At 34.3% G+C, this 25,402-nt stretch overlaps 1 protein-coding gene across 2 annotated transcripts in view; it reads left to right on the top strand.

The window, feature by feature from the left end:
- The window catches only part of LOC150106648 (protein mothers against dpp-like), a 149,860-nt gene that overhangs the window by 120,954 nt on the left and 3,504 nt on the right, over positions 1–25,402 (top strand). For both annotated transcript variants that reach the window (XM_090393239.1, XM_090393238.1), the window contains exons 6-7: positions 6,936–7,157; positions 12,774–12,934. In XM_090393239.1, coding sequence (XP_090249365.1) covers positions 6,936–7,157; positions 12,774–12,934 — 383 coding nt within the window. The remainder of the gene's footprint in view (positions 1–6,935; positions 7,158–12,773; positions 12,935–25,402) is intronic.

A 25,402-nucleotide genomic window follows, 5' to 3' on the forward strand; every position in this document is an offset into this window, starting at 1 on the left:
ACTAATTGCAAATTAATCACTGATCTAAGGGTAGAGAAATTTCTATTATACTGCGCCACTCTATCCTTAGATAAGTCTATATGAATTAGTAAGATTAATTCAAAATTAGTTAGCAGTCTTTTCACTCATTCAGGCCGATGGTATTTATTTTCTTTCTTTCTGGGATTCCCGCTAGATCCGAATTTTTTATGAACGGTGCAATAATAAGGAATTCAGGCAAACACAATATTTAGATTAACAAAATAAAACATTTAATATATGATATATAACAAGTACAATAATTCTACTTTTAAATGAAACAATACAATAAACTCAATACAACTCGCTAAGTCTCTCATTCCAGTTCGATGTTCTAAATTCTCAAAAACAATTTGCAACTTCAAAAACACATATTTTCTTAACTCAGATTAAAATAACAAACTTCACAATCAGTCAGTCTCTACAAATCTGTCAGTTCAATGCTTAAGTTCACAGCAGGCACTAATCTAGGTAGACAATATTCCAAGCAAGCTTATTCCGGACTTTGAGCATCGGAGATCTATTACAGTTAATGCTAGAATAGACAAACATATACAACTACTCTTACCAGATAAAATCTTCAATACATCAAGTTATTGCGAGTACACTTATGAATTAACTTATTTACATTAGCGGAACACACATATTAAAATTCTTCTACGCTTTAACTGAACTTTTGTTAACTGCGCTTCACTATTCTAAAAAAACAGCAATTTTGTTTATCTCATTACTGCATTAACTTTTCTTCACAACGACAGCTGATTTCACTTATAACAAACTTTATGATTCACTACGCTTTGGCCTTCTAACACTATTCTCATGAATATCTGCCCTAAAGAATTTATAATCTTCTTTTACTTCTTTGCTTGTATGCTACTTTCCTACTGGTTCCGCAAAGCTCACTCTCCCCTCTCTCTTACTAATAATATCTCAATTCTCTCTTTTCTATATACTTTCACTTCTTTTTCCCCCCCGTTCGAATGCCACGTTCTCTTCGACCCCGTGGTTGTTTACTCATGCGTCTCCATGACAACAAACTAAACGCAAACATTTCGCTAATGTAATACAACGCTCTACTACTACATGAATGATTACATAACGTTAAATAATTTCACAAATAAGAATAAACAGAATATTTGAACTACTTAGTCAACATTTTCATTACATATGAAATTAATTATAAATAACACTTTACGTTACATCATATATATTTAGTTACCATAAATTTTACACATATTATTATTTAATATATTAACAGTAGGTTAAGAATAGAATAAATAATTAAATAGTAATTCTTAAATAAGGAATAGTAATTACTTTTTATATAAAACATGATTAATATTTAAATAGGCAATGTTAAATGTGAATGAAAATAATAAATTACATAACATAGCTTCATTCACAATTTAACAGTATCTACCTGGATATTGAACGAACGAGGATGGGCTGGCAATTTGGGATTTAGCCGACCAAATTGTATTCTTATTGGCTTAAACCAAAATACAAAATGATGGTACAACATGACAAAATTTCACGCCGGGTGGGGCGTCACCTGGTTAAACAAGGCCCCCGTTCTTTTCACCAGGGAACCAAGGTGAACAGTGAAAAGTCAACGACTGGAACAAATCTGAAAAAGCACCCCAACTCAACATCACCAGAGTTAAAGCTCGGTACCATCAACATAATGGCAAAATGGCCAGAATGGCAAAAAAATGGAGCTAGATGAGGAATTAGATAAGTACCAGATCGACATAACACGGGTGACTGAAACAAAAAAGACAAAAACTGGTGAGATCTTTCTGTGCAATAAATACAAAATGTTATATTCAGGCATTGACAACCAAGGAAAAGAAGGAGTAGCCATTGTATTCAACACTAAATACGAGGCTAATCATCTTGAATGGCAGGCAGTCTCAAGTAGAGTGATGGGGACAAATATCAGAATGGAGAACTGGACAATGAGACTTATTTGTGCCTATGGTCCCACAGAAGGTTCTGCTAAGGTAGAAGTGGAGGAATTTTTTGAGGATTTAGAGAAAGCAGCTGACACAATGAAAAAGGAAAAGTTGGTCCTTGTTGGGGATCTAAATAGCAGAGTAGGAAATGATTGTCAGACATACAAAAATATATTGGGAAAATTTGGAGAAAAAAGCAAAGCTAATAATGATGCCAAATACCTGTTGGATTTCTGCTCAGGACATGGACTGGTTATTACTAACACCATGTTCCAACATAAAAATGTGCCTCTTCTCTTCATGTGCAAATTCACATGGAGAGAAGAGGCAAGAAATAAGAAATAAGTCTCATTGACTATGTTATTGTTGATAGTGATGTTTTCTCCCTGGTGCAGGACACCAGAGTGTACAGAGGATTTGAAATTGGAAGTGATCACTATTTAGTGTTGAACAGGATGAAATTGAATTTCATATTGAAAAGAATAACATGTAAGAAAGTTTTAAAGTGAATAAAAGTTGAGCAGCTCTCAGATGTGAACTGTAGACTAAAATAGACAAAGATTATTGAAGAAAAAATGAAAAGAGTTTGAGAACAGGAACCAAACCTTGGAGATTCAGTGGCAAGCCTTGAAGAAAACCCTGATTGATTCAGGTAGAGAGGCATGTGGTGAAGTTTTCTGCAAGGATAGAAAAATCAGAACTCCATTGTGGACACAGGAAGTTAAGGAGGAAGTGAAGGAAAAGAAGAGAGCATATCAAAAGTTCCTGGCAAATAAGTCAACCTGTGCTCTTAGAGAATACAGAGACAAATGTAAGAAAGCCAAACACTGTGTAAAACTAGCTAAACAAAAGTCATGGGAGGACTTTGGCAAGAACATAGAAAATAAATATCAAGAAGGTGGTAAAATATTCTGGAGGTTGTTGAAGAAGCTTAGAAATGGAGGAAAAAGTGCTGGAAAAGGAGTTAGAGATGATAAAGGTGACATGAAAACTGGAGAAAAATATATTCTTGAAGTATGGAGTAATTGCTTCGAGAAATTGCTGAATGAAACAAGCAGTGATAGCACAGTGGTAAAAAACACTCAACAGGCATACAGTCAGGAATTCATATCCATACTTGAAGTAGTGTTCCTGGTAAGATACATGCAAGTATACTTGAGAAACAGTTCTTCACCAAGCTTTTCTTCCACAAAGAATTGTGGAAGAAAAGCTTGGTGAAGAACAAGCTGAAGTATGTTATAAAAGTCTTGCAGTGGCTGCACTGCATAGTACTGAAGGCCTGGACAGAGGGACAAATTCCCGATGATTGGAGTAAAGCTCTCATAGTATCCATATATAAAAAGGGAAATAAACCTGAATGTGAGAATTACAGAGGTATTTCTCTACCGAGTGTTCCTGGTAAGATATATGCAAGTATACTTGAGAAACGGTTGAGAAGAATTGTGGAAGAAAAGCTTGGTGAAGAACAAGCTGGATTCAGGCCAAATAGAGGCTGTCAGGATCAGATTCTTCACTTTACGACAAATAGTTGAGAAAGCATGGGAATATAACAAAGATCTATATTTAAGTTTTGTCGATTTGGAAAAGGAATGTGACAAGGTGCCAAGAGAGGAGCTATTCAGTACGCTACAGTTATATGGTGTCAATGGGGCATTATATCAAGCAATACTTAGTCTTTATTTGAGTTGTAAGTCAGCAGTTAGAATTGAAGGAAGTACGTGAAGATGGTTTAATGTTAAATCTGGTGTGAGACAAGGATGTACATCATCCCCTCTGTTATTCATTATCTAAATGGATCACATTATGAAGGAAAGTGGTATTAGACATGATATCAAAATTGAAGATGTTCATGTCAGCTCTTTGCTTTATGCGCACGATGTTATACTTCTAAATAAATCTGCTACAAGTCTGCAAGATTCCCTGACTAAATTGAATAACTGTTGTAATAGATATGATATGAAGGTCAGCATTAAAAACACAAAGACAATGAAAATAGGTAGAATTGTTGAAAATGTCAACTGTGTTGTGAACAGAGAACCTGTGGAACAAGTAAAATATTTCAGCTACTTAGGCACGATTTTTAGTGAAGAAGGTAAATTAAATATGGAAATAGACAACAGCATCAACGAAGCTGGTATGGTAGGAAGTCAATTGAATAAACTCATATGGAATAAGAGAGAAATTAGTCGGAACACTAATTAGCTGTGTACAAGACAGTATTCAAACCAATTTTAACTTATGGATCAGAGAGCTGGGTCAGAAGTAAAACACTTGACCAAAGACTACAGACTGCAGATATGAGAGTCCTGAGAAAGATTAGAGGTATGAACAGATGGTATCAATTGCAATATCACATTAAAAAAATGAGGATATTAGGGAAGAACTTGATGTTGTCAGCATCCAGGAATGCGTTAGCAGAGCTAATCTCAGGTGGTATGGTCATTTAAACAGAATGAGAGAGGAAAGATTAGCAAAACAAGTGTTCTCTTCTAGGTTGGCAGGAAAATGACCCAGAGGAACACCAAGATATAGGTGGATTGATACGGTACAAAATGCCTTAGACGACAGAAATATGAGATCTGATAATGTTGGAGTCTTGACAAGTAACAGACTAATCTGGAGAAAAATTGTAAATAGGAAGTTAGTAATGATGTAAATTTTTCATGTAGTACTATCATATCCTGTACACCCCTTGAGGGTACATGGCAGGAATTTGAATGATGCTGTTAATGATGAATTTTGTGAGGTGTAACAGTTGCTGCTATGGAGCTTATTGTTTTACTTGATTTTGAACAACAGAAGAAGAAAGTGTTAAATATGGTCTGCATAAAATTTTGATAGTATTGTATGATTATAAGTGCTTATATGTCTATAATTGTTTAACACTTGTGAAATTGTCACTTACATAGATGCATATTACAACTACATTACTGATTATTCTGTAAATAAGAACATCTTAGTGTAAATTTTATCATATTTCTCCGTGTAAAGGGAATAACTTCCTGGTTGGAGGAAATATCAACAAAACCTACTATGTGGAATAGAACATCTTCATTTCTTTTGAAATACTACTGCTACTATTACAACCTTGTTTATTAGGGATCTGAAGTGACTAATAATGTGTTTGGTCTTCTTTTTCAGAGCATCAGTTTGATTTCTCTTCTGCCCATTTTTTCTTTTTTTATATAGGAATGTAATGCCCTTTTTGGGCATGCCAAATATACTTTGGAGTCCCAAACCTTCCTCCATTTTGAGAGTACAGGAGTAAAGTGGCTTTGCAGACCAGCTATCACATGAGATAGGACCTGAGGGTAATGCATCAGGAAGTTTCCTGATCAGCTAGTATAATGCTCTTGTCAGATATGCTGCCATATTGTGCCTGGATAGGAATCCGAGTAGTAATTTGTGGTAGAGAGTGACATTGCCAAGTCCACAACATAGCAAGATTAGCTGTCCTCTGTATTGGTGATATGATCAAGAATGTTTCTTCTCACTGCATGATCCTACTTTCTTTCAGCTGTTCACAATGAACTATGAAATGAATAACAATCAGTGTCACTGCAGTTAAATCTCCTTCAAATAATAGAACTAGTCTAAAAATAATTTCCAGATCCACTTCAACATTCTCAGAATTAACACAAATATAAATTATGTACATCACTTACACACACACATTCACACGCGCACACACACACACAATCCTTGCCTGACTTCCTGTTTCAATCTTAACCTCATCTACCACTATACATCTCATCTGCCCATACTATGCTCTTTAAAGCTCCTTCTGCAACAAGGGTACTACTTGTGTGATCAAGAATCCTTTGTTTTTTTTTACTTTTCTGGCATAAGGTTTCCTTGTCCCATCCAGTTAGGTTCCTCTGCTGCATTTACTACTCCCTAGATTCTGAAAATTACTCTGACCTCTTACTTTTTTTATTGGTCAAGCTTGACCATCTGTAGTTTAACTAATGAACAATGAAATCATTTTCTATGTGACTTATTGTCTATAGTTTTAATTGGTTTCCATTGACCAAACTGGGTGAGATGAAGGATTTATCATAAGCAATGATTAATGCAAATCATCCATCTACCACAGAATACCAGATAACCTTCTTCCAATACGTTTGGTATTTTCTTAACCAGTTACCCTTCCTTATTTACCTTAGAAGTTACCTCTCCTTTGAATAATTCAAACTACAATCTTTGGCAAGTTTTCTCATCTGCAAAATGCTTTTTACTCGCCCATCCATAATCTTCAGTCACACATCCTTTGGCACTGTAGTATCAAGTGCTGCCAAAGAACTGACATAAACATTTTGTCCAAGTTATGTCAGAATCATATTGAAAATGGAGATATTAGAAAGGAACTTGTCATTGTTAACATTGAAGAAATATGTGATCAGATCTAATACAAGGTAGTGTGGTCACTTAAACAGAATAGGAGAAGAAAAGCTAGCATTATCAAGAGGAATGAAAAAGGAAAAGTTAGCAGAAGAGATGTTCAATACAGAAATGACAGGGGAAAAAAAAAACAAACAAACGCTGAAACACCGAAATCCAAGTGAATTAACATAAGCGGCAATGCCTTAAAAGACTGAAATACAACTGCTTGACAGTATTGAGAACCCTGAAAAAATGCAGATTAATATGAAAGAAAATTGGTGATAGGAATCTTGCACTAATGAAAACTTTGTTTTCATTAGTGCAAGATATTATTATTATTACAAGATACTGTAATAATAATCCTTGAAGTGGGATTATAATCCTTGAGTTTTCTCCCAAATTCATTGTACCAAATCTTGTACTATAATGAACTTTTTCTTTGTCATTTCAGAGTCACCATTCAATATCACTTTGCCTTTAAGGAAATAAAGTAGATTTTAATATATAAAGCAGATAATTTCCTTACGGAAAAAAAAAAAATTCTAAAATGACACATTTTTTCTTATCTTTTTTTAACAGATGTTTCTCCAGTTACATATCAAGAACCACAATACTGGGCTTCTGTTGCATATTATGAATTAAATTGCAGAGTTGGAGAAGTTTTTAGAGCCCATAACCACAGCATTACAATAGATGGTTTCACTGATCCAGCAAATAATAGTAATAGGTTCTGTTTAGGATTATTGTCTAATGTGAATAGAAATTCAACCATTGAGAATACCCGAAGACATATAGGAAAAGGTAAGATATGTAAAAGAATGACTAGCCAGCTAAAACCTGAAATTATTTCTTACTTCATCTAGCTTGTCTGAGATGTTTGAATTCTGAAGTATCTTTCAAATTCAAAATTTGATTTTTTTTTATCTATTTTTATTTATTATTATTATTTATTTATTTATTTATTTTGAATTGCAAGTTTCAGTAAACATCGTATTCATACCCAAATTTCAAGCTGGCAGAAGAAATCCAATCACAGGGACACACTTTAAATATCAGAAAGAAAAGTTGTTTGCCTTGGTGTATTGTTAATACTTCAATTAAACAATAGTATTAAATGTATGGTTACATTCAGAAATAATCTGAAAATTTGTAAACTTTACTTTCTAAATTATTAGTTAAATTTAAAAAAATAATTTCTACCGTAATCTCACACATTACAGTTCTCATTTTAAGTGGAGCTTAAGAAAAAAGCACAATAAATTAAGGTAACTGACATGAAAGATTTTTTTTTTTTCACATATATTTCAAGTTTGTTGTTCATTATCAAGATAGATTTGTCAGAGAGAAAGACTAAAACAAATTAAAATTGTAATACAGCAAAGGCATAAAATCATTTAAATATCAATAGCAGGATAGTTGGCACATTACATACAGAACATGAGTTAGAGGTATGAAACACCATTAATCTTTAAAAGTTATGTAAAACTTACCCTAAGTAATGTTAAATGCAACTTTAGCAGTTATCTTAATGAGTAATATTCATTCTCAAGCTGCAGCATCAACAGTTCCCAAGGCCAATGGAATCAAATAGCAAGTTATTTTCCCTACACTGATTTCAGAGTTTAGCCTAAAGACTAAACTCTTCAACTCAGTGATTCTTCCAGGTAATATTGTATGTAGCAGAGAGCCGGATCACTGGCAAACAAGAAGAGAAATTAAAAGATTCTGAATCAAAGTGCTTAAGAAGAATCAACAGTATAAGTGGACTGAAAAAAAAAAAAAAAAAAAGACAAATGATAAAGTAAGAGAAGAGTTGGGCTACACTGATAACATCCTAAATAAGCTACACAAAAGACATCTACAATGGTTTGGGTGCTTTGGTTTTCTTGTCATATGACAAGAAAGACTGTCCTATGTTCTTCTTTATCGGAGGGAGGAGGGGGGGGGGAGCAGGGTGTGACTGAGGTAGAAGAAGACTGGGAAGAAATTGGGATGAAGCCATGATGATCTGATAAATGACAAGGCTGGCAGAGGACCAAATCCAATGGAGGAAAAGGATTCGTAGAACGCTTAACCAATCTGAATGAATGAGAATGATGATTATCTGATTTTGTTAAAAAAGTTAATTAGCTAATAACTATATGTTAAGTAATATTTCTTATTTTGCACAACTAAAACTATTTTGATCTACTGGTCAGCCACTGCTATGCAAAGAAAGGAGGAGAGGAAAAAACTAAAGCAAACATAATTTTACCGTTTTTAATAAAACTACATAATCCATTCTTTTTCTTTGTGCTTTGATAATTAAATAAAATCACAATGCAATTATAACAGCTGCTCAATGCTGTTAAATTTGAGCAGCTGCTTAGCATGATAAGGATGCAGTAATTTTGAAGTTATATCTGTTTCAATCTTAACACTTTATTTCATAACATATGAAGCTTAATTCTAATATATATATATTGGCCAGAATGAATCTAGAATGAATGAAAGAATGAAGATTTTGCAGTGCACAATTTATATTCGATTTTTTACTCTGTCCTAATTTTAAATTAGGACAGAGTAAAAAACACTAGATTCATAAGCACTTAGATTTTTGTCTGTCTATATTGCAAGTTACTCTAGAATTCTAGAATTTCAAAGAATTTTTTGAAATATTGTTCCAGGAGTCATTCGACATACTAATTCATTCAGAGATTGGTTAACTGAGGTTTTGGTTGTTTGAGTGCTGGATAATTGGGTGCTCTCTCTATATTTTAACTTATCCATTAGGACTCTTAAAATAATGTGTTTTATCTTCCTTGGGTTTTGAGAAAATCAAATCGACTTATACTGTGTACAAAAGAAACAGCAACAAAACCAAAATGCTATAGAAACAAGCTTAGCAGCCTGACATTGGAAGAATATTTAATTCTGCAAAGGAATGGATAATAAGTTGCAAAAATATTTCATGGTCTTTTATGTTTAAAATACTGCCCTATGCCCAACACTAATACCAGTATACTGGGAAGCATATTTTTATTATTTTTTATTTCTTTTATTTAATTAATTAATTTTTTTTTTCTGTGTGTGCGTGCGCGTGCGTGCGGGAAGCATATATGCAATAATACTACTTTCCTGAGGTCTATAATGGTGTTGTATTCTACAAAAGTTTTGCAAATATTACGCCTATAAGAATGTCAGGTATGTAGTTTATTTACATCCTAAACACACAAGGGACACAGGAATAGTTTGTTATAGTAAAGAAACTCTGTTTGTTTACTATAAACAAACTCTAGAGAATTTTCTTTAGAATACGTTATGCTTACATGGCTTTAGCTAGAACATTTTGATAGTTTGTAGTGAGCAAGTTAATAACAGTGTGTGTTATGGTGAGAGATGACTGTAGGATTCATGTGATCCATATGTTTTCATTAAATAGCATTGAAGCTGATGAGAATTTGTAGCTCTCTTTGATTTGTTTCCAGCAGTGGAATATATATTCATTTATACTTTACATTATATACCCAATATTTAATTAAAACAAGTAATTAAACATATTTTAGAAAATTAAAGTAGTTGTTAAAGTTTAAAATACATTTATTTCAGTTAGAATCAATATTTCATAAATGTGCATAGATTGTCTTCTTAAAAATTGCAAAATTGTATGCTGCTTGAGTGAATGTTTCATTTTCTGCTCTACAGGAATGTTTACAGGTTTCTACAGGTGCATGTGTTCCACATGACACTTTCCTAGAAATTCAGTTCTATCATGATGGTATATTCTTGCAATAAAGCTTTTTTTTTTTTTAAGGAGCCTAATAGCTTCATAATTTTCCTGCAAGCGAGCTGTAGTAAGGTCATACATGTTTTCAACCTGTATTCATTTTGAATGGAATATTATAGCCATGTTAAAAATCACAAATTTTCATTCGATTCTGATAAAGAATAACTTTATGACTACTTTCATTGTGCATAAGAGATAATGATGCTTAACTGTAGAGATCCATCTTTCCATACATATACTGCATTCACATCCTTTCCATCAAGTGAGTTTTGTTATCTCCTTTTTTTTTTTTTTTTAAAGTCCTTTGACATTATCCATTTTTATTGTGTTACTTTTTATAGACAACTCTTTATGCGCTTTAGAATGTGAAATAATTGTGAGTGAGTGGCTAACCACATTACAATGCAGACATTTTCAGGTGTAAATGTCGACAATACAGCACTTGTATACATTAGGTTTAAAAGAAATACATATGAGAATGGCATGACATAGGTAAGAAATGCAGTACAGCATTGGTACTATGGAATATCTGATTTGCTGTGTTATGTCAGTTTTGCTAGATGTGTATGGTGTTGCATAAGACAAAAATACATTGCCATAAGGTTGCAGAAATAGCTTGCTCTAGTGCTAAGTTAAAATCAAAGATAAATGCTAATATACTTATTTCATGAACTTACACAATTGGAATTGCATTAGTGACATTGATGTAGATTTGTTTGGATTATTTTGTATGCAAAGATCAGTTAGTATACCAGATATATCTCTACTTTTTAGAACTAAAGAGCGCCATGTCAAACTAAACGTGTTCGTGGTTTGTAGAGTATTTATGCCAAATGTGTTACAGAATCCCATATAAAGAATTTCTGATTTGTGATTCTGATATAAAAGAATCCCATTTTATGGGATTCTTTTATATCAGAAAGATTGGTAACGTATAGAATTTTTAATACTATGGGTTGGATTATAAAATAACTGGAAACTGGTTTCTAGACAACCAAACATGACTTTTGTTCAAAGCCACTTTATGTCTCTAATAAGCAAGATGGTGTCTCACTCTAGACAAAGATGCAGTTCATGCATTTTTGTACTTGAAATTAACAATCTAGTTATTTAATAACTAGATTAACAATCTAGTTATTTAATAACTAGATTAACAATCTAGTTATTAAATGCAATTTGTTTCTTATTATAGAAAGCTCAAGATTTCTGCGTTTGGTTTCTATTTATTTTAATAGATTTGTACTGTAGGCTCTGGCTACAGCAAACACCATTATAATAGACCTACTCACTATAACCAACTACTGAAAAGTCTTGACCAAACTCTCATAAGCAGGCACAATGCTTTACTGAATAAAATTTACTATTATGAAATATCCACTATAATAAACTATTCCCATGGTTTCTATATGGGCTTGCTGTAGTGAAATGAACTATATTATTTTCAAGAATTGTATTTGCAAGTTATGTGCCATCCTGTCGGTTTCCACTCTTGGTGATCTCTTGAACAAAGGCCCTCCATCTCACTCAGCCTCTTGTCCTTTCTTTCAGCAATTTGCATTATAGTCAATTATTATTACTACTACTACTACTACTAGACACCTCCAAGGAGTCTTTGGATTCATTGTGGAGGACACACTACTCTGCTAGACAACAACTCACTGTTGTTGTCTAGCAGAGTAGTGTACACAACACAAAATGCCATCTACTGCTCACCACCAATAGTTATTTAATACTATTTTAATATTAGTTTCTAGTTTAATATATAACCACTGGTTGAAGTTTAATAAAAGGTATATTGTTTTGTGATGGCAGGTTTGTTGTATTTTCTTATGCAATTAGCTTTTAACTGTCCAGTTTGTCTATTGACTGAGAGCTCACTACAAACTCCTAATCAGTAGTACTAATACAATATGAGTATGGGCAGAAGATGTAAGAGATCTCTGGTTTAGGGTAACCTTTTTTATGTATGATGTTGGACTTGAGATGTGGACTCACTACATGTAGCAAGTTAATAAAATTCGCAAAGCAGTGAAATTTATTTATATTACTCACATATATGAGGAATGTATGCAAATTTTACCATATATGTGACTGTGAATACAAAGGTTGCAAATATTAGTGATAGGTGATGACATAATAATGAAATAGAATATTTCATTAAATTCAGATAGATAAACCAATACATAAATTGAAATAATTTTAAAAAATGCAAAACCATTCTATTAGTGTGTGGAGGAGTGTAATGACTTCATAAGATACCTGTCCATTATGGATATAAAGTATTTGACTATGCTGTATAATACATTGAGTTTGAAGAGGAGTATGGAATGGTTTGTGAAGCAGAATTCTTCTCCTCTCTTTCTATCCTCCTAAACCTGCCATGTAATGGATGCCTTTGAATTATGCTACTGCAGCAGAACAAATAGTTCATGATTATGTTCAATGCTGCTGTTTCTGGTGAAATGAATAAAAATTTTGATATGTGTCCTTCTGAAATCAATATTAGGAATAGCAGTAGTGCAAGAAGGTATAGGAACAGACCTTATTGCAGACTCTTAATTTTCTATTTTTTTATATTTTTACATATATATCCACATAAGCCATACATGTATATATATAACCAGTGCATTTTTTTTCTTCTCCTTTTGTAGGTGTGCATTTGTGCTATGTGGGAGGCGAGGTATATGCTGAATGCCTTAGTGACAGTGCTATATTTGTACAGAGCAGAAACTGCAATCACTCACATGGTTTTCATCCAACGACCGTGTGTAAAATCCCTCCTGGATGTAGTTTGAAAATTTTTAACAATCAGGTAATGAGTTAAACATATTAGTGTGTCATGTTTAAAATAATGGAGAGGTTGGTCAGTTTGATAATTTTAGTCAAGTTTTAGACATATCAAACCAGAAAATCTTAGTAAGACTGTGATGATTTATTCAGCTACAAAGATATAGCTGATGTTTTTATAAGCTAATTTTTTGCCTTTCAAATCTATGTCATCTGTGTTTGTCATAGTGGTTTGTCACAGCGAAGTAGCTTGGCTTCTTTGACACCTAACACTTCTAATGATAGTGGTTAATCCTATTTGCATGTCTGTAAATTGTGTGAATTCTTCTGGCCAGTTTGCCTGTTTTGTGGAAAAGATAAAACAAAACCAGAGTTTTGGGGAGGGAAAACTCTGCCACCCCACATACAAGACTAGCTAACTCACCTTCATTTGAAAAGCCCTGCTTAAAGGTTTTCTTCCCATCCTAGATGGTATTTGAACCCATAGCTTCTTAACCAAAGGGCATCATCATCGATACTGACTCAGCTATGGAGGCTCTATTGCTCTTCTTTAGACATCAAAATTAAATCCTCACCATGTAAATTCTAGATTTTGAATGCCACTTAAAGATTTTACAAACATTTTGGTTTCATGAGGTATTGGCAATTTGAAAGATGTTAAGGTTGTTTATGTTATTTATAGTTATTAAAATTTATCTTGAAAATACACAGAATTGTATTACATATTACATGACAAATGGGAACATAAATTGGAAGTTTTTCCACTTGGTTATACTATAAATTGAAGATACCAAGAAATTATATTCTTGGTTTAATCCTTTATCCAAGTGTAAGCAAACAAAGTTTGCATCTGAAGTATTTTCAGGACTGAGCAACTTGTATATAGAAGCTAATGACTTCACATCACTTGCCTTAGTATCCCATAATGCAAAGCACATATCCTTATGGACATGTATAATACATTATGGAAAGGGTCTAGTCAAATACTTTATATCCATAATGGACAGGTATATTTCTGAAGTCATTACATTCCTCCCTACAACTAAGAATGGTTTGCATTTTTTTAAACACAAATGATCCTTCCCATAATGCATAGCATTATAAATGCCTGTAAGGATATGCGCTTTGAATCATGGGATACTAAGGCAAGTGATGTGAAGTCGTTAGCTTCTATATACGAGTTGCCCAGTCCTGAAAATACTTCAGATTACACTTGGATAAAGGATTAAACCAAGAATATAATTTCTTGGCATCTTCAATTTATTGGGAACATAGTCGTAACTAAATAAATAATGACTAACTATGAATTTAGTGCTTACATGACTTTATTTAACTAGAATATTTGCTGTAGTGTCCAGATGACTTCAATATAACTTTCAAATTAAAAAATTAGAACAGAAAACACATTGGCTACATCTACATGATATACAGTGGCACAGTCTAAAATACATTAATGTCCTAACTGTATAACTTTAAACAAAGTATGTATTAACTTAAAAATATTGACCATGGAATATGTGGAGAAGAACTATTTCCCTTGAAGGGGATAATTTCAGACCATTATTTTTTGTTCAGATTTGGACAGCAAAGCAAAGATTTACAACAGTTAAGTGTTCCTTAAGGTAATTACTTTTATGAGGGACCATCATCTTCCTCTAAAGGACACGATGTTTGGTGGAAACATCATATTCTGCATGTCCTGACTGTTTCACCTCATAGAATTTAATGTATAATCAAGATGTTCATCAGGTACAGCCACTGATCTGCTAGTTTGGCCAAAATATGATAATCCACACTGGCATGGAATTAGACAGAACTCCAGGGTGGGCTAAAGGCAGAAGTTTTATTTTTTGTCAGAAACATGGAAATCTTGTTAATAGGGTTAAAGGGCACCTGTAAACCAACCAATTGAAGCAATTTGGCTATTCCTTCAACATAAGTAATGGTAACATGGCAGACCACTTCTTTGGAGGAAGATGGTAATGAAATCTTATTTCAGTTAACAACTTTGTTGATATAAGACCTCATACCTGTACTATAAGGATGATTTATGAGAGGTGCTGTACAGTAGTGTTCAAATTGCTCCATGAAGTTAGTAGTTAGCAAGGGTTGGAGAAAGAAGATTATCCATGGCTGTACCTTCAATTTGCAAATAAGGTTTATTTTGATGTGAAGTAGCCAAAGGACTGATTGATAGTATTTCTTGTTGGGATGAGAAAACCAAAAAACTTAAAACTGTTATGGACATCCTTCTCAATTCTATGAACTTCCTAAGGTCAGCAAGCAATTATTCCATTACATCCTGTTGTAGACTGCATTGGTTCTCTGAAGGAGAACCAATGCAGTTCTCTGAAGCAAAGCAACTTTCTAAATTACTTTTTTGGGTTCACAGGAAAATAGTCTTCAGAACAGTTCTAATTTCAGAGAAAATATATCGGAGTTTTGTCTTTCCCCCCTGGTAATCTCTTATTCAGCATAGATGCTGCTCTTTATTACTAATGTTCAAGTAGATGAAATGCTGGACTTTCTCTGGCATGGAGTATAACTCTAATAGTACCCATATATAAAAAGGGAAATAGAACTGAATGTGAGAATTACAGAGGTATTTGTATTTCCCTACTTAGTTCCTGCCAAGATCTATGCAAGCATATTTGAGAAATGGTTGAGAAGAATTGTGGAAGAAAAGCTTGGTGAAGAACAAACTGGATTCAGACCAAATAGAGGCTGTGAGGATCAGATCTTCACTTTATGACAGATAGTCGAGAAAGCATGGGAATATAAGAAAAACAGTATTTAAGTTTTGTCAATCTGGAAAAGGCAAATGACAAGGTGCCAAGAGAGAAGCTATTCAATACGCTACAGTTATATGGTGTCAATGGGGCATTATATCAAGCAATACTTAGTCTTTATTTGAGTTGGAAGTCAGCAGTTAGAATTGAAGGAAGTATGGGAAGATGGTTTAATGTTAAATCTGGTGTGAGACAAGGATGTACATTATCCTCCCTGTTATTCATTATCTATATGGATCACATTATGAAGGAAAGTGGTATTAAACATGAAATCAAAATTGGAGATGTTCATGTCAGCTCTTTGCTTTATGCAGACGATGTTATAATTCTAAATTAATCCGCTACAAGTCTGCAAGATTCCCTGACTAAATTGAATAACTGTTGTAATAGATATTGTATGAAGGTCAGTATTAAAAAGACAAAGACAATGAAAATAGGTTGAATTGTTGAAAATGTCAACTGTTATGAATGGGGAACCTGTGGAACAAGTGAAACATTTCAGCTACTTATGCAAGATTTTTTACTGAAGATGGTAAATTAAATATGGAAATAGACAACAGAATCAACAAAGCTGGTATGGTAGGAAGTCAATTGAATAAATTCATATGGAATAAGAGAGAAATTAGTCGGAACACTAAATTAGCTGTATACAAGACAGTGTTCAAACCAGTTTTAGCTTATGGATCTTAGAGCTGAGTCAGAAGTAAAATACCTGACCAAAGACTAGAGACCGCAGATATGAGAGTCCTGAGAAAGATTAGAGGCGTGAACAGATGGCATCAATGGTTATATCATATTAAAAACAAGGATATTAGGAAAGACCTTGACGTTTTGGGCATCTAGGGATGCGTTAGCAGAGCTAATCTCAGGTAGTATGGTCACTTAAACAGAATGGGCAAGGAAAGATTAGCAAAACGAGTGTTCTCTGCCAGGTTGTCAGGAAAATGTCCCAGAGGAAGACCAAGATACAGGTGGATTGATACGGTAAAATGTTCCTTAGATGATAGAAATATAAGATCTGATAATGATAATATTGGAGTCTTGACAAGTAACAGAGTGATTTGGAGGAAAATTGTAGATAAGAAGTTAGTAATGATATAAATTTTTCATGTAGTACTATCATATCCTGTATACCCCTTGAGGGTATATGTCAGGAATTTGATGATGAGTTTCATCTTTATTTCAAAGGCGGGGAGGAAATAAAGACAGTGACTATAGTTTAGTACTATTGATAGTGAATAGTTATCATTACTGCATTGATGAGCAATATGGAAACCAGTGTTTAGAACACTGGTTTCCATATCGCTTTTAAAGATTTTAAAGCAAACATTAAAGCACTACAAAGTTTTTCAAATGAACAGGATGGTTGGAACATGCACAATCAGCAGAAGTATATATAATGTTTAGAGACAGTGAAAGATACTTATATGTAGGAGAAAGAGGGTTGACAATAGAACTGGTCTTTACATTGAAAAAGAAATCTGAAGAGAATAAAACCCATTCATTCTGATATGCAGTTAATGATAGAGCTTGGCTATCCTGTCACAAAAGGTGGAAGACGGGCCACAGTGATCAGCTCTCTGTGCCAGCTTCTCTCAAACTTGAGAACATCATTACAATAGCATTGATTTCTCCAATTCTTTTCATGGCATATGTCCAGAGGTAGATGATATAGTCAAAACTGTTTACTGTGGATCTTGAATAGCAGAATCCATACTGGTGGTTATTGATTAACTTGTGGATATCCAGGATTAAAGTGAGGAAAATGAACTAATAATCTGATGATAGGCTTGTCTTTTTTAGAATTATCCAAGTGTGGGCATTTCATGCTTTGGGGTAAATGCCATCTGACCATAAATGGTATAGAGATGACTTAACAAGTGTTAGTTCTGGAGCAAATATCTTAAGAATATGAATAAGGGAAAATACCATCATGAGCAGAAGCCTTTTTTTGCAGTCTAGGAGATCACAATAGTCCCCTTCTTACACAATTTCCTTCAAAATCTCTGGATATATCCTTATTAAACACAAGATTCTCTGATGTGTTTTATGTGAAGATCCTTGGAAGCATTCAGTGCATCTCTGTAGTAGTTGGAGGAAAAGAGTGATGCCAGGAGGTGAGCTTTGTCTCTCAGTGTTACAGTAATATTTTCTGGCTAAGAGAGAAGTCTGAGCACAGATAGAGAAAAGTTGGACCTAATAATCTGACAAGGGACCAAAAGGCATGACTACCATTTATATAAAAAGTGAGATTTCTGCATTAAACCTTTTTTTGAAGGCAGAATTAGATGCACTTATGTTTGTTTTATGATTGTTCTTGCTTCAGTTAAGAATAAACCTGGAGTTTCTGTCTCAAGCCATTGTGATATGCTTAAGTTCTTTTTTGCACTGTCATGGCGCTAGTTGGAAAAAAACCAACGCTTGCATAGTGGGCCGAAAATTTTGATTGGAAGAATATGGAATGAAGGTCTTAATTTCTTTCACTTGATCAGATCAAGTGTGTTTTGATAAGGAGACCATTCTACAGAATAGAATTCCAGGATGTCATCTCACTCAACCATGTGCCCTCTGGCATTATGATGGTGCCAGGTTGAACAGGAGGGTATACCATAAGATATGGTCTGTTGTCATAAGAGGAGAGGCGAGATGACATCTATGGTATGTTTGGAAGAACTTCTAAATAAGATATCAAGGATAAACATTGGGAGAGTTTTGGTAGGTGGATGATTTACATTAGATCATTTTTTGCACCAAAATTACCTTAGCATATCTTTCAGCTGGGTCATTGAAATTAGAAACAGGAAAGTACTTGTAGTTGTGGACATCAAAATCCCTAAGAAAAAAAAAAAGTGATTTCACTGTTTAGGTAGTTGCACTTCATCATCATCAAATTCCTGCCATGTACCCTCAAGGGGTGTACAGGATATGACAGTACTACATGAAAAATTTACATCATTACTAACTTCCTATCTACAATTTTCCTCCAAATCAGTCTGTTACTTGTCAAGACTCCAACATTATCAGATCTTATATTTCTATCGTCTGAGGCACTTTGTACCGTATCAATCCACCTATATCTTGGTCTTCCTCTGGGTCGCTTTCCTGCCAACCTGGCAGAGAACACTTGTTTTACTAATCTTTCCTCTCCCATTCTATTTAAGTGACCATACCACCTGAGATTAGCTGTGCTAACGCATTCCTGGATGCTGACAATGTCAAGTTCTTTCCTAATATCCTCATTTTTAATATGATATTGCCATTGATGCCATCTGTTCATGCCTCTAATCTTTCTCAGGACTCCATATCTGCGGTCTCTAGTCTTTGGTCAAGTGTTTTACTTCTGACCCAGCTCTCAGATCCATTAAGTTAAAACTGGTTTGAACACTGTCTTGTATACAGCTAATTTAGTGTTCCGACTAATTTCTCTCTTATTCCATATGAATTTATTCAATTGACTTCCCACCATACCAGCTTTGCTGATTCTGTTGTCTATTTCTGTATTTAATTTACCATCTTCAGTAAAAATCGTGCCTAAGTAACTGAAATGTTTTACTTGTTCCACAGGTTCTCCATTCACAACACAGTTGACATTTTCAGTGATTCTGCCTATTTTTATTGTCTTTGTCTTTTTATTGCTGACCTTCGTACCATATCTATTACAACAGCTATTCAATTTAGTCAGAGAATCTTGCAGACTTGTAGCGGATTTATTTAGAAGTATAACATCATCCGCATAAAGCATAGAGCTTTTTCTACTTCAAGTATGGATATGTATTCCTGACTGCATACCTGGTCAGTGTTTTTTTTTTATCACTGTGCTGTCATCATTGCTTGTTTCATTTAGCAGTTTTTCAAAGTAATTACTCCATACTTCAAGGATATCTTTTTCTCCTGTTTTCATGTCACCTTTATCATCTCTAACTCCTTTTACAGCACTCTTTCCTCCATTCCTAAGCTTCTTCAACAACCTCCAGAATATTTTGCCACCTTCTTGATATTTATTTTCTATATTCTTGCCAAAGTCCTCCCATGACTTTTGTTTAGCTAGTTTTACACACTGTTTAGCTTTCTTACATTTGTCTCTGTATTCTGTAAGAGTAAAAGCTGACTTATTTGCCAGGAACTTTTGATATGCTTTCTTCTTTTCCTTCACTGCCTCTTTAATTTCCTGTGTCCACCAGGGAGTTCTGATTTTTTTTATCCTTGCACACAACCTCACCACATGCCTCTCTGGCAGAATCAATCAATGTTTTCTTCAGAGTTTGCCACTGAATCTCCAAGGTTTGATTCCTGTTCTCAAACTCTTTCATTTTCTTTTCAATAATCTTTCTGTATTTTAGTCTACAGTTCACATCTGAGAGCTGCTCAACTTTTATTTGCTTTAAAACTTTCTTACATGTTATTCTTTTCAATATGAAATTCAATTTTATCCTGCTCAAGACTAAATAGTGATCGCTTCCAATTTCAAATCCTCTGTACACTCTGATGTCCTGCACCAGGGAGAAAACATCACTATCAACAATAACATAGTCAATGAGACTTTTCTTATTCCTAGCCTCTTCTCTCCATGTGAATTTGTGCACATTTTTATGTTGGAACATGGTGTTAGTAATAACCAGTCCATGTCCTGAGCAGAAATCCAACAGATATTTGCCATTTTATTAGCTTTGCTCTTTTCTCCAAATTTTCCCAAAATATTTTTGTATGTCTGACAATCATTTCCTACTCTTCTATTTAGATCCCCAACAAGGACCAACTTTTCCTTTTTCATTGTGTCAGTTGCTTTTTCTAAAGCGTCAAAAAATTCCTCCACTTCTACCTTCGTAGAACCTTCTGTGGGACCATAGGCACAAATAAGTCTCATTGTCCAGTTCCCCATTCTCATATTTGCCCACATTACTCTACTTGAGACTGACTGCTGTTCAAGAAGATTAGCCTCATATTTTGTGTTGAATACTATGGCTACTCCTTCTTTTCCTTGATTGTCATTGCCTGAATATAACATTTTGTATTTATTGCTCAGAAAGATCTCACCAGTTTTGGTCTTTTTTGTTTCAGTCACCCCTATTATGTCGATTTGGTACTTATCTAATTCCTCAGCTAGCTCCATTTCTTTGCCATTCAGGCTTCTTACGTTGATAGTACCGATCTTTAACTCTGGTGATGTGGTTGCACTTTCAAATCTTATTTTTAAATCTTTTCAAATTTTAAAATCAGTCTTTAGGAGTAAAAGAAAAGAAGAAAAAGAATTCTCTTTTTGTTGTCTTTTTCTAGCTTAAGTTTTCCATGCTCCATTCTCAATTTCAAATGCAGGATGCAGAATCTCTTACAGCTACTGAAATTGACATAAATGTATATCACACTTGTGGACAAAATATAGTTTGTACAGTGGTTGTTGCTGCAAAATCAGGTACAATGATAAACAGGAAATTAGATCAAGATGTCTAAGTGGTAATGTACATCACATATGCTTGTGTTTGTCACGAACGTTGAAGGGGATGAAAAAATGTTTTGTTACCACAATGATGCTATAATATATTTCCTTCCTTTCTGTTTGTGTATAATATGCCTATTTATAATCCTTTTTTATAGTATTATATCTAGTTTCTTTTCTCTCAGTTTCTTGATGCCTTCCATCAGGTTCAATCCTGTATAAACTGCAGTACGTTTGAAGGGTATCACACCATATGTAAGGAGATCAAAGGGGGGGGATGGTCCTCTCGCCACTTGAGACCAGATTTAGCATCAGCCACTTTAAATCTTCAATAAGCAAGGTAGAGTGTTTCACCAGGCAGTGAAAGTTATTTACCATTCATTTGGATTATACTTGCCTTGTATAGTTGGAATTTGAACCATTCACTTTTGTCCTTCAGTATTAGAGATTACAGTAGTTGGATAAATTTTGAGAACATCTGTTGGTTTGGTTAGGAATGTCTTTGTAAGCTTCACTAAATTGTCATTCAGAGTGCTTCTTTAGATGTTCCTCTCAAATTCTCCATTGGTTGAAATCTGATTATTAGAAGTAAGTTATTTCACGTGCCCCTAGAAACTATTTAATCGTGATGCATTACATTCTTGGAAAACAGCTATTCTCTGCTAAGTGTTTCATTACAGTTTATAGATGTCAATCCAGTGGTAATATACTACTTTTGTATTGCTTTCTAATGGCATGAACAAATCCAAATCTGCCATCAATTCATAAACAGCTCTGCTTCTATTTGGATGAATTTTGACGAAATTCAGTATTTAAAAAAAAAAATGATAATTAAAATTTATTAGCAGATACAGTTTTAGTATACAGCAATCCCTCGATTAATGCACCTAATGCATTGTTTTCTCTATATTATACTTTATTCCTTATCTAAATAGCCTGCTATCTAATCTGCTGTTGTGCCTCTTAAATATTAATTCAGTACTATTTCCTTTTCGGATACTGGCAAAATTTATATTATTCTGCGCCAGCCAATATCCTATGACAGAAGAGACTCTTTTCAGGGAAACAATTCTAAATTCAAAAGGGATTCACACAAATAATTAATCTCACGCTAGCACTGTGCAGATTCAGTTAGCAGTCGTGACCTGAATCTCACTTAAGCAATAATATCTAATTCCCTCCTGCCAAAAGGTTCTATTTCATAAGTGGTGGTTTGAATTTGTAATCAGGCATAAACTCAGGTATAAGGTACAAAACATGTTTATTGGAAAAACATAAAACATTTACAGTTAAGAAAATTCAAATACTCAATGGAACAAAACTCACTCTAAGTTAAGGTTCATACTAAATCACAACAATGAATTTGAGTAAGCTAAATCCTTCAATTAGAAAGGATAAGTTTAAGTGTAAGCATAACACTACTAGGATATAATTCCTTTCACAAGTTATTCACAGAACACACATTGAACACTTTCATTAATACTCTATCAATAACCATCTTAATTCTAAATTCCATTAGTCAAACCTAGCCATTTTCAATCAAAATACTGCCTATCAACAATTCCTCTTTGTTCCACGTGGTCTTAACTAATTCAATTAAATTCTCACTTAAAAGTCCTCTATTAGTGTCCTTAGTTTACAGTATACACAAATTTCTTATTCTTCTAAGCGATTTTTAACATAGAATGAAATTCTTTACATTACCCAGATCCTTTCTGATTTCATGCCGCCATCTCATGTAGATCTGGATTACCTTACTGTTTGGTTATCGGCTGTCTTTGCACCTGGCAATGCACTACGCTTTTGTTTGAATCATTTCCGGCCTGTGGCGTGCTGTCTACTGCTCTGCAGGGAATTTTTTTTCGTTTGTCTCGATGGGACTTTAAATAGAAATTTCTAATTCGGCCTATGCAGAATCAAAGGCTCAATTCTGCATAGGCCGTTGTAACACGATCAGCTTCGCTTGGAAATCCTCGAGCGTTCCCAAGAATAGTCCTCGTCATCCGACATCACTGTAGTCGACCCACCGCTCTCTCACAAATCCCCTGACAAACCTCCTAAAACTGGAATCCAGGAACTGAAGAATACGAAAGCCCCGTAATATCGCGTGCATTGTCTTTTATTCACCCTATCGGGGGCTCTCTATTCGATGTGTTTTTTTTACCCACGAACCCCCATCGCTCATGCCCCTTGGGTGATCCTACACTCTCCCTAATCTGTTAGGTTAGCCTATTCCAGGTAGTCGTTCTGACGTCACTTTCCGTGTAGGTACAGCCTCCATCGCTACGCTTGACTCGTACAGATTATACACGATTATTCCGGATTACTACTTATTATCCTTCTGGAAATTTCGTAATGGACTAGACAGCTTAATGGGACTTACAAATAACTTAACAATTCCCCTTACATAATTCTTAACTATTCTGACACCAAATTCTCTGCTTCTCATTTAAGTTATACAGGAATAAATTTCAATACATGGCACATATGGACTACACATTATCACATAACATAAAGAAATTTTTCATAATTATTTGCTGATGTGCAGGTATCTCCTTAATTAGTAATATTTATCATGTTAAATCCTGAATGAATGATTTCTTTGCAAGATTCCTTCATTCAGGATCTAACAGCTTTCTTTAAAACAGGCGCATTAATCGAATATAGTAATCTATGGGAAAATGTATAATTCTTTCCTCAGATTTCTTTTTGACCCTTAATTTTTTTATAAAAGAATTAGGGTATGTCTCAGGGCCTAGTTAAAGTAAAAACATGAAGCTGAAAGACAATAAAACATTCAGAATATAAATTTATTATTCTGCTTCTTAACAAAGAATTCAGCTAACGTAGTTTGGCAGGCATTCTGTTTCTTTTCTTTCATAAACCGACAGTATGGCCCTATTCCCTCTTCTGCAAATTTTACTGGTTCTGTCTTCACCAGAATCAGTCTCTAAGCATTACTGCTTAAAAACATTGATCGTACGAAAACTATTTTCAAATTGTTTCTGTGAAACCTCTTTGGACCTGTCAGTGATTAAATTTTCTTCATATTTTTCAAGATCTTCCTGCTGTGCATCTAAATTTAGCAGATCAGAATCACTCAACTTCTCAGAATGAGATTTAATTAACCTAGATTCATTTGAAAAGCCTCTAAAATCATTTGCAAATGTGGAAGAATGGTTCCAAACGGCTTGCATATTGCTAGCAGTAATTTCATTCAACTTTGCGACTTTATAACCAGGCCGAGATTTCTCTGATTTGGCTAGAAAAGTCTTGGAAAGCATTCGCTTCCAAAAAAAGGCCTGTCAGTGATTAAGTTTTCTTCATATTCTTCATTTAATGTCGATGAAACCGGCCTTTTTTTTGCAAATGTGGAAACCCGCCTCTAAAATCATTTGCAAATGTGGAAGAATGGTTCCAAACGGCTTGCATATTGCTAGCAGTAATTTCATTCAACTTTGCGACTTTATAACCAGGCCGAGATTTCTCTGATTTGGCTAGAAAAGTCTTGGAAAGCATTCGCTTCCAAAAAAAGGCCTGTCAGTGATTAAGTTTTCTTCATATTCTTCATTTAATGTCGATGAAACCGGCCTTTTTTTTGGAAACGAATGCCTTCCAAGACTTTTCTAGGCAAATCAGAGAAATCTCAGCCTGGTTATAAAGTTGCAAAGTCTTGGAAGGCATTCGCTTCCAAAAAAGGCCGGTTTCATCGACATTAAATGTTTGTTGATCACAACAGTCCCCTTCTTACCCAATTTTCTTCAAAATCTCTGGATCTCCTTATCTGCACTTGCAGTTTCGCCTGTGATTAGAACATGTAAGCTATTTCTCTTTTTGAAACCCTCAAATCACACCAGCACTAACGTGGAAATCTTCTTCTTTTCCATCATTGATAGCCCTTTCTTTCCAGGTTACAAAGAGACAATGCTTTTGATTTAATAAGGCCAGTGTTTAGCGGGATCCGTTTTTGGTTGCAATCTTTGATCCATGTAAAAAGAATTCTCTAATTCAATCATTATAATATTTTGATTTCGAGTGGATGCATGATGAACTTGAAGCAGCCTTACCTTTCTCTTTGTATTCAGCAGTTGATTCACCCATTTTTGTGTTCTTGTCCTATCTTTGCTCTGGACTCACCTTGTTCATTTTTCTTTATTATTTCAAGTTTTTCTTCCAATCAGATTACTTTTCGAATCATTTTCACACTTCTGTTTTTTGCTCACTAATTCTTTTACTCATGATTGTTAGGAAAATAATTTAAAATAAAAAA

This window comes from Typopeltis vanoorti, chromosome 5 (genome assembly GCF_054136105.1).
Source record: "Typopeltis vanoorti isolate ZY-2024b chromosome 5, IOZ_Tvanoo_1.0, whole genome shotgun sequence".
NCBI classification, from domain to species: domain Eukaryota; kingdom Metazoa; phylum Arthropoda; class Arachnida; order Uropygi; family Thelyphonidae; genus Typopeltis; species Typopeltis vanoorti.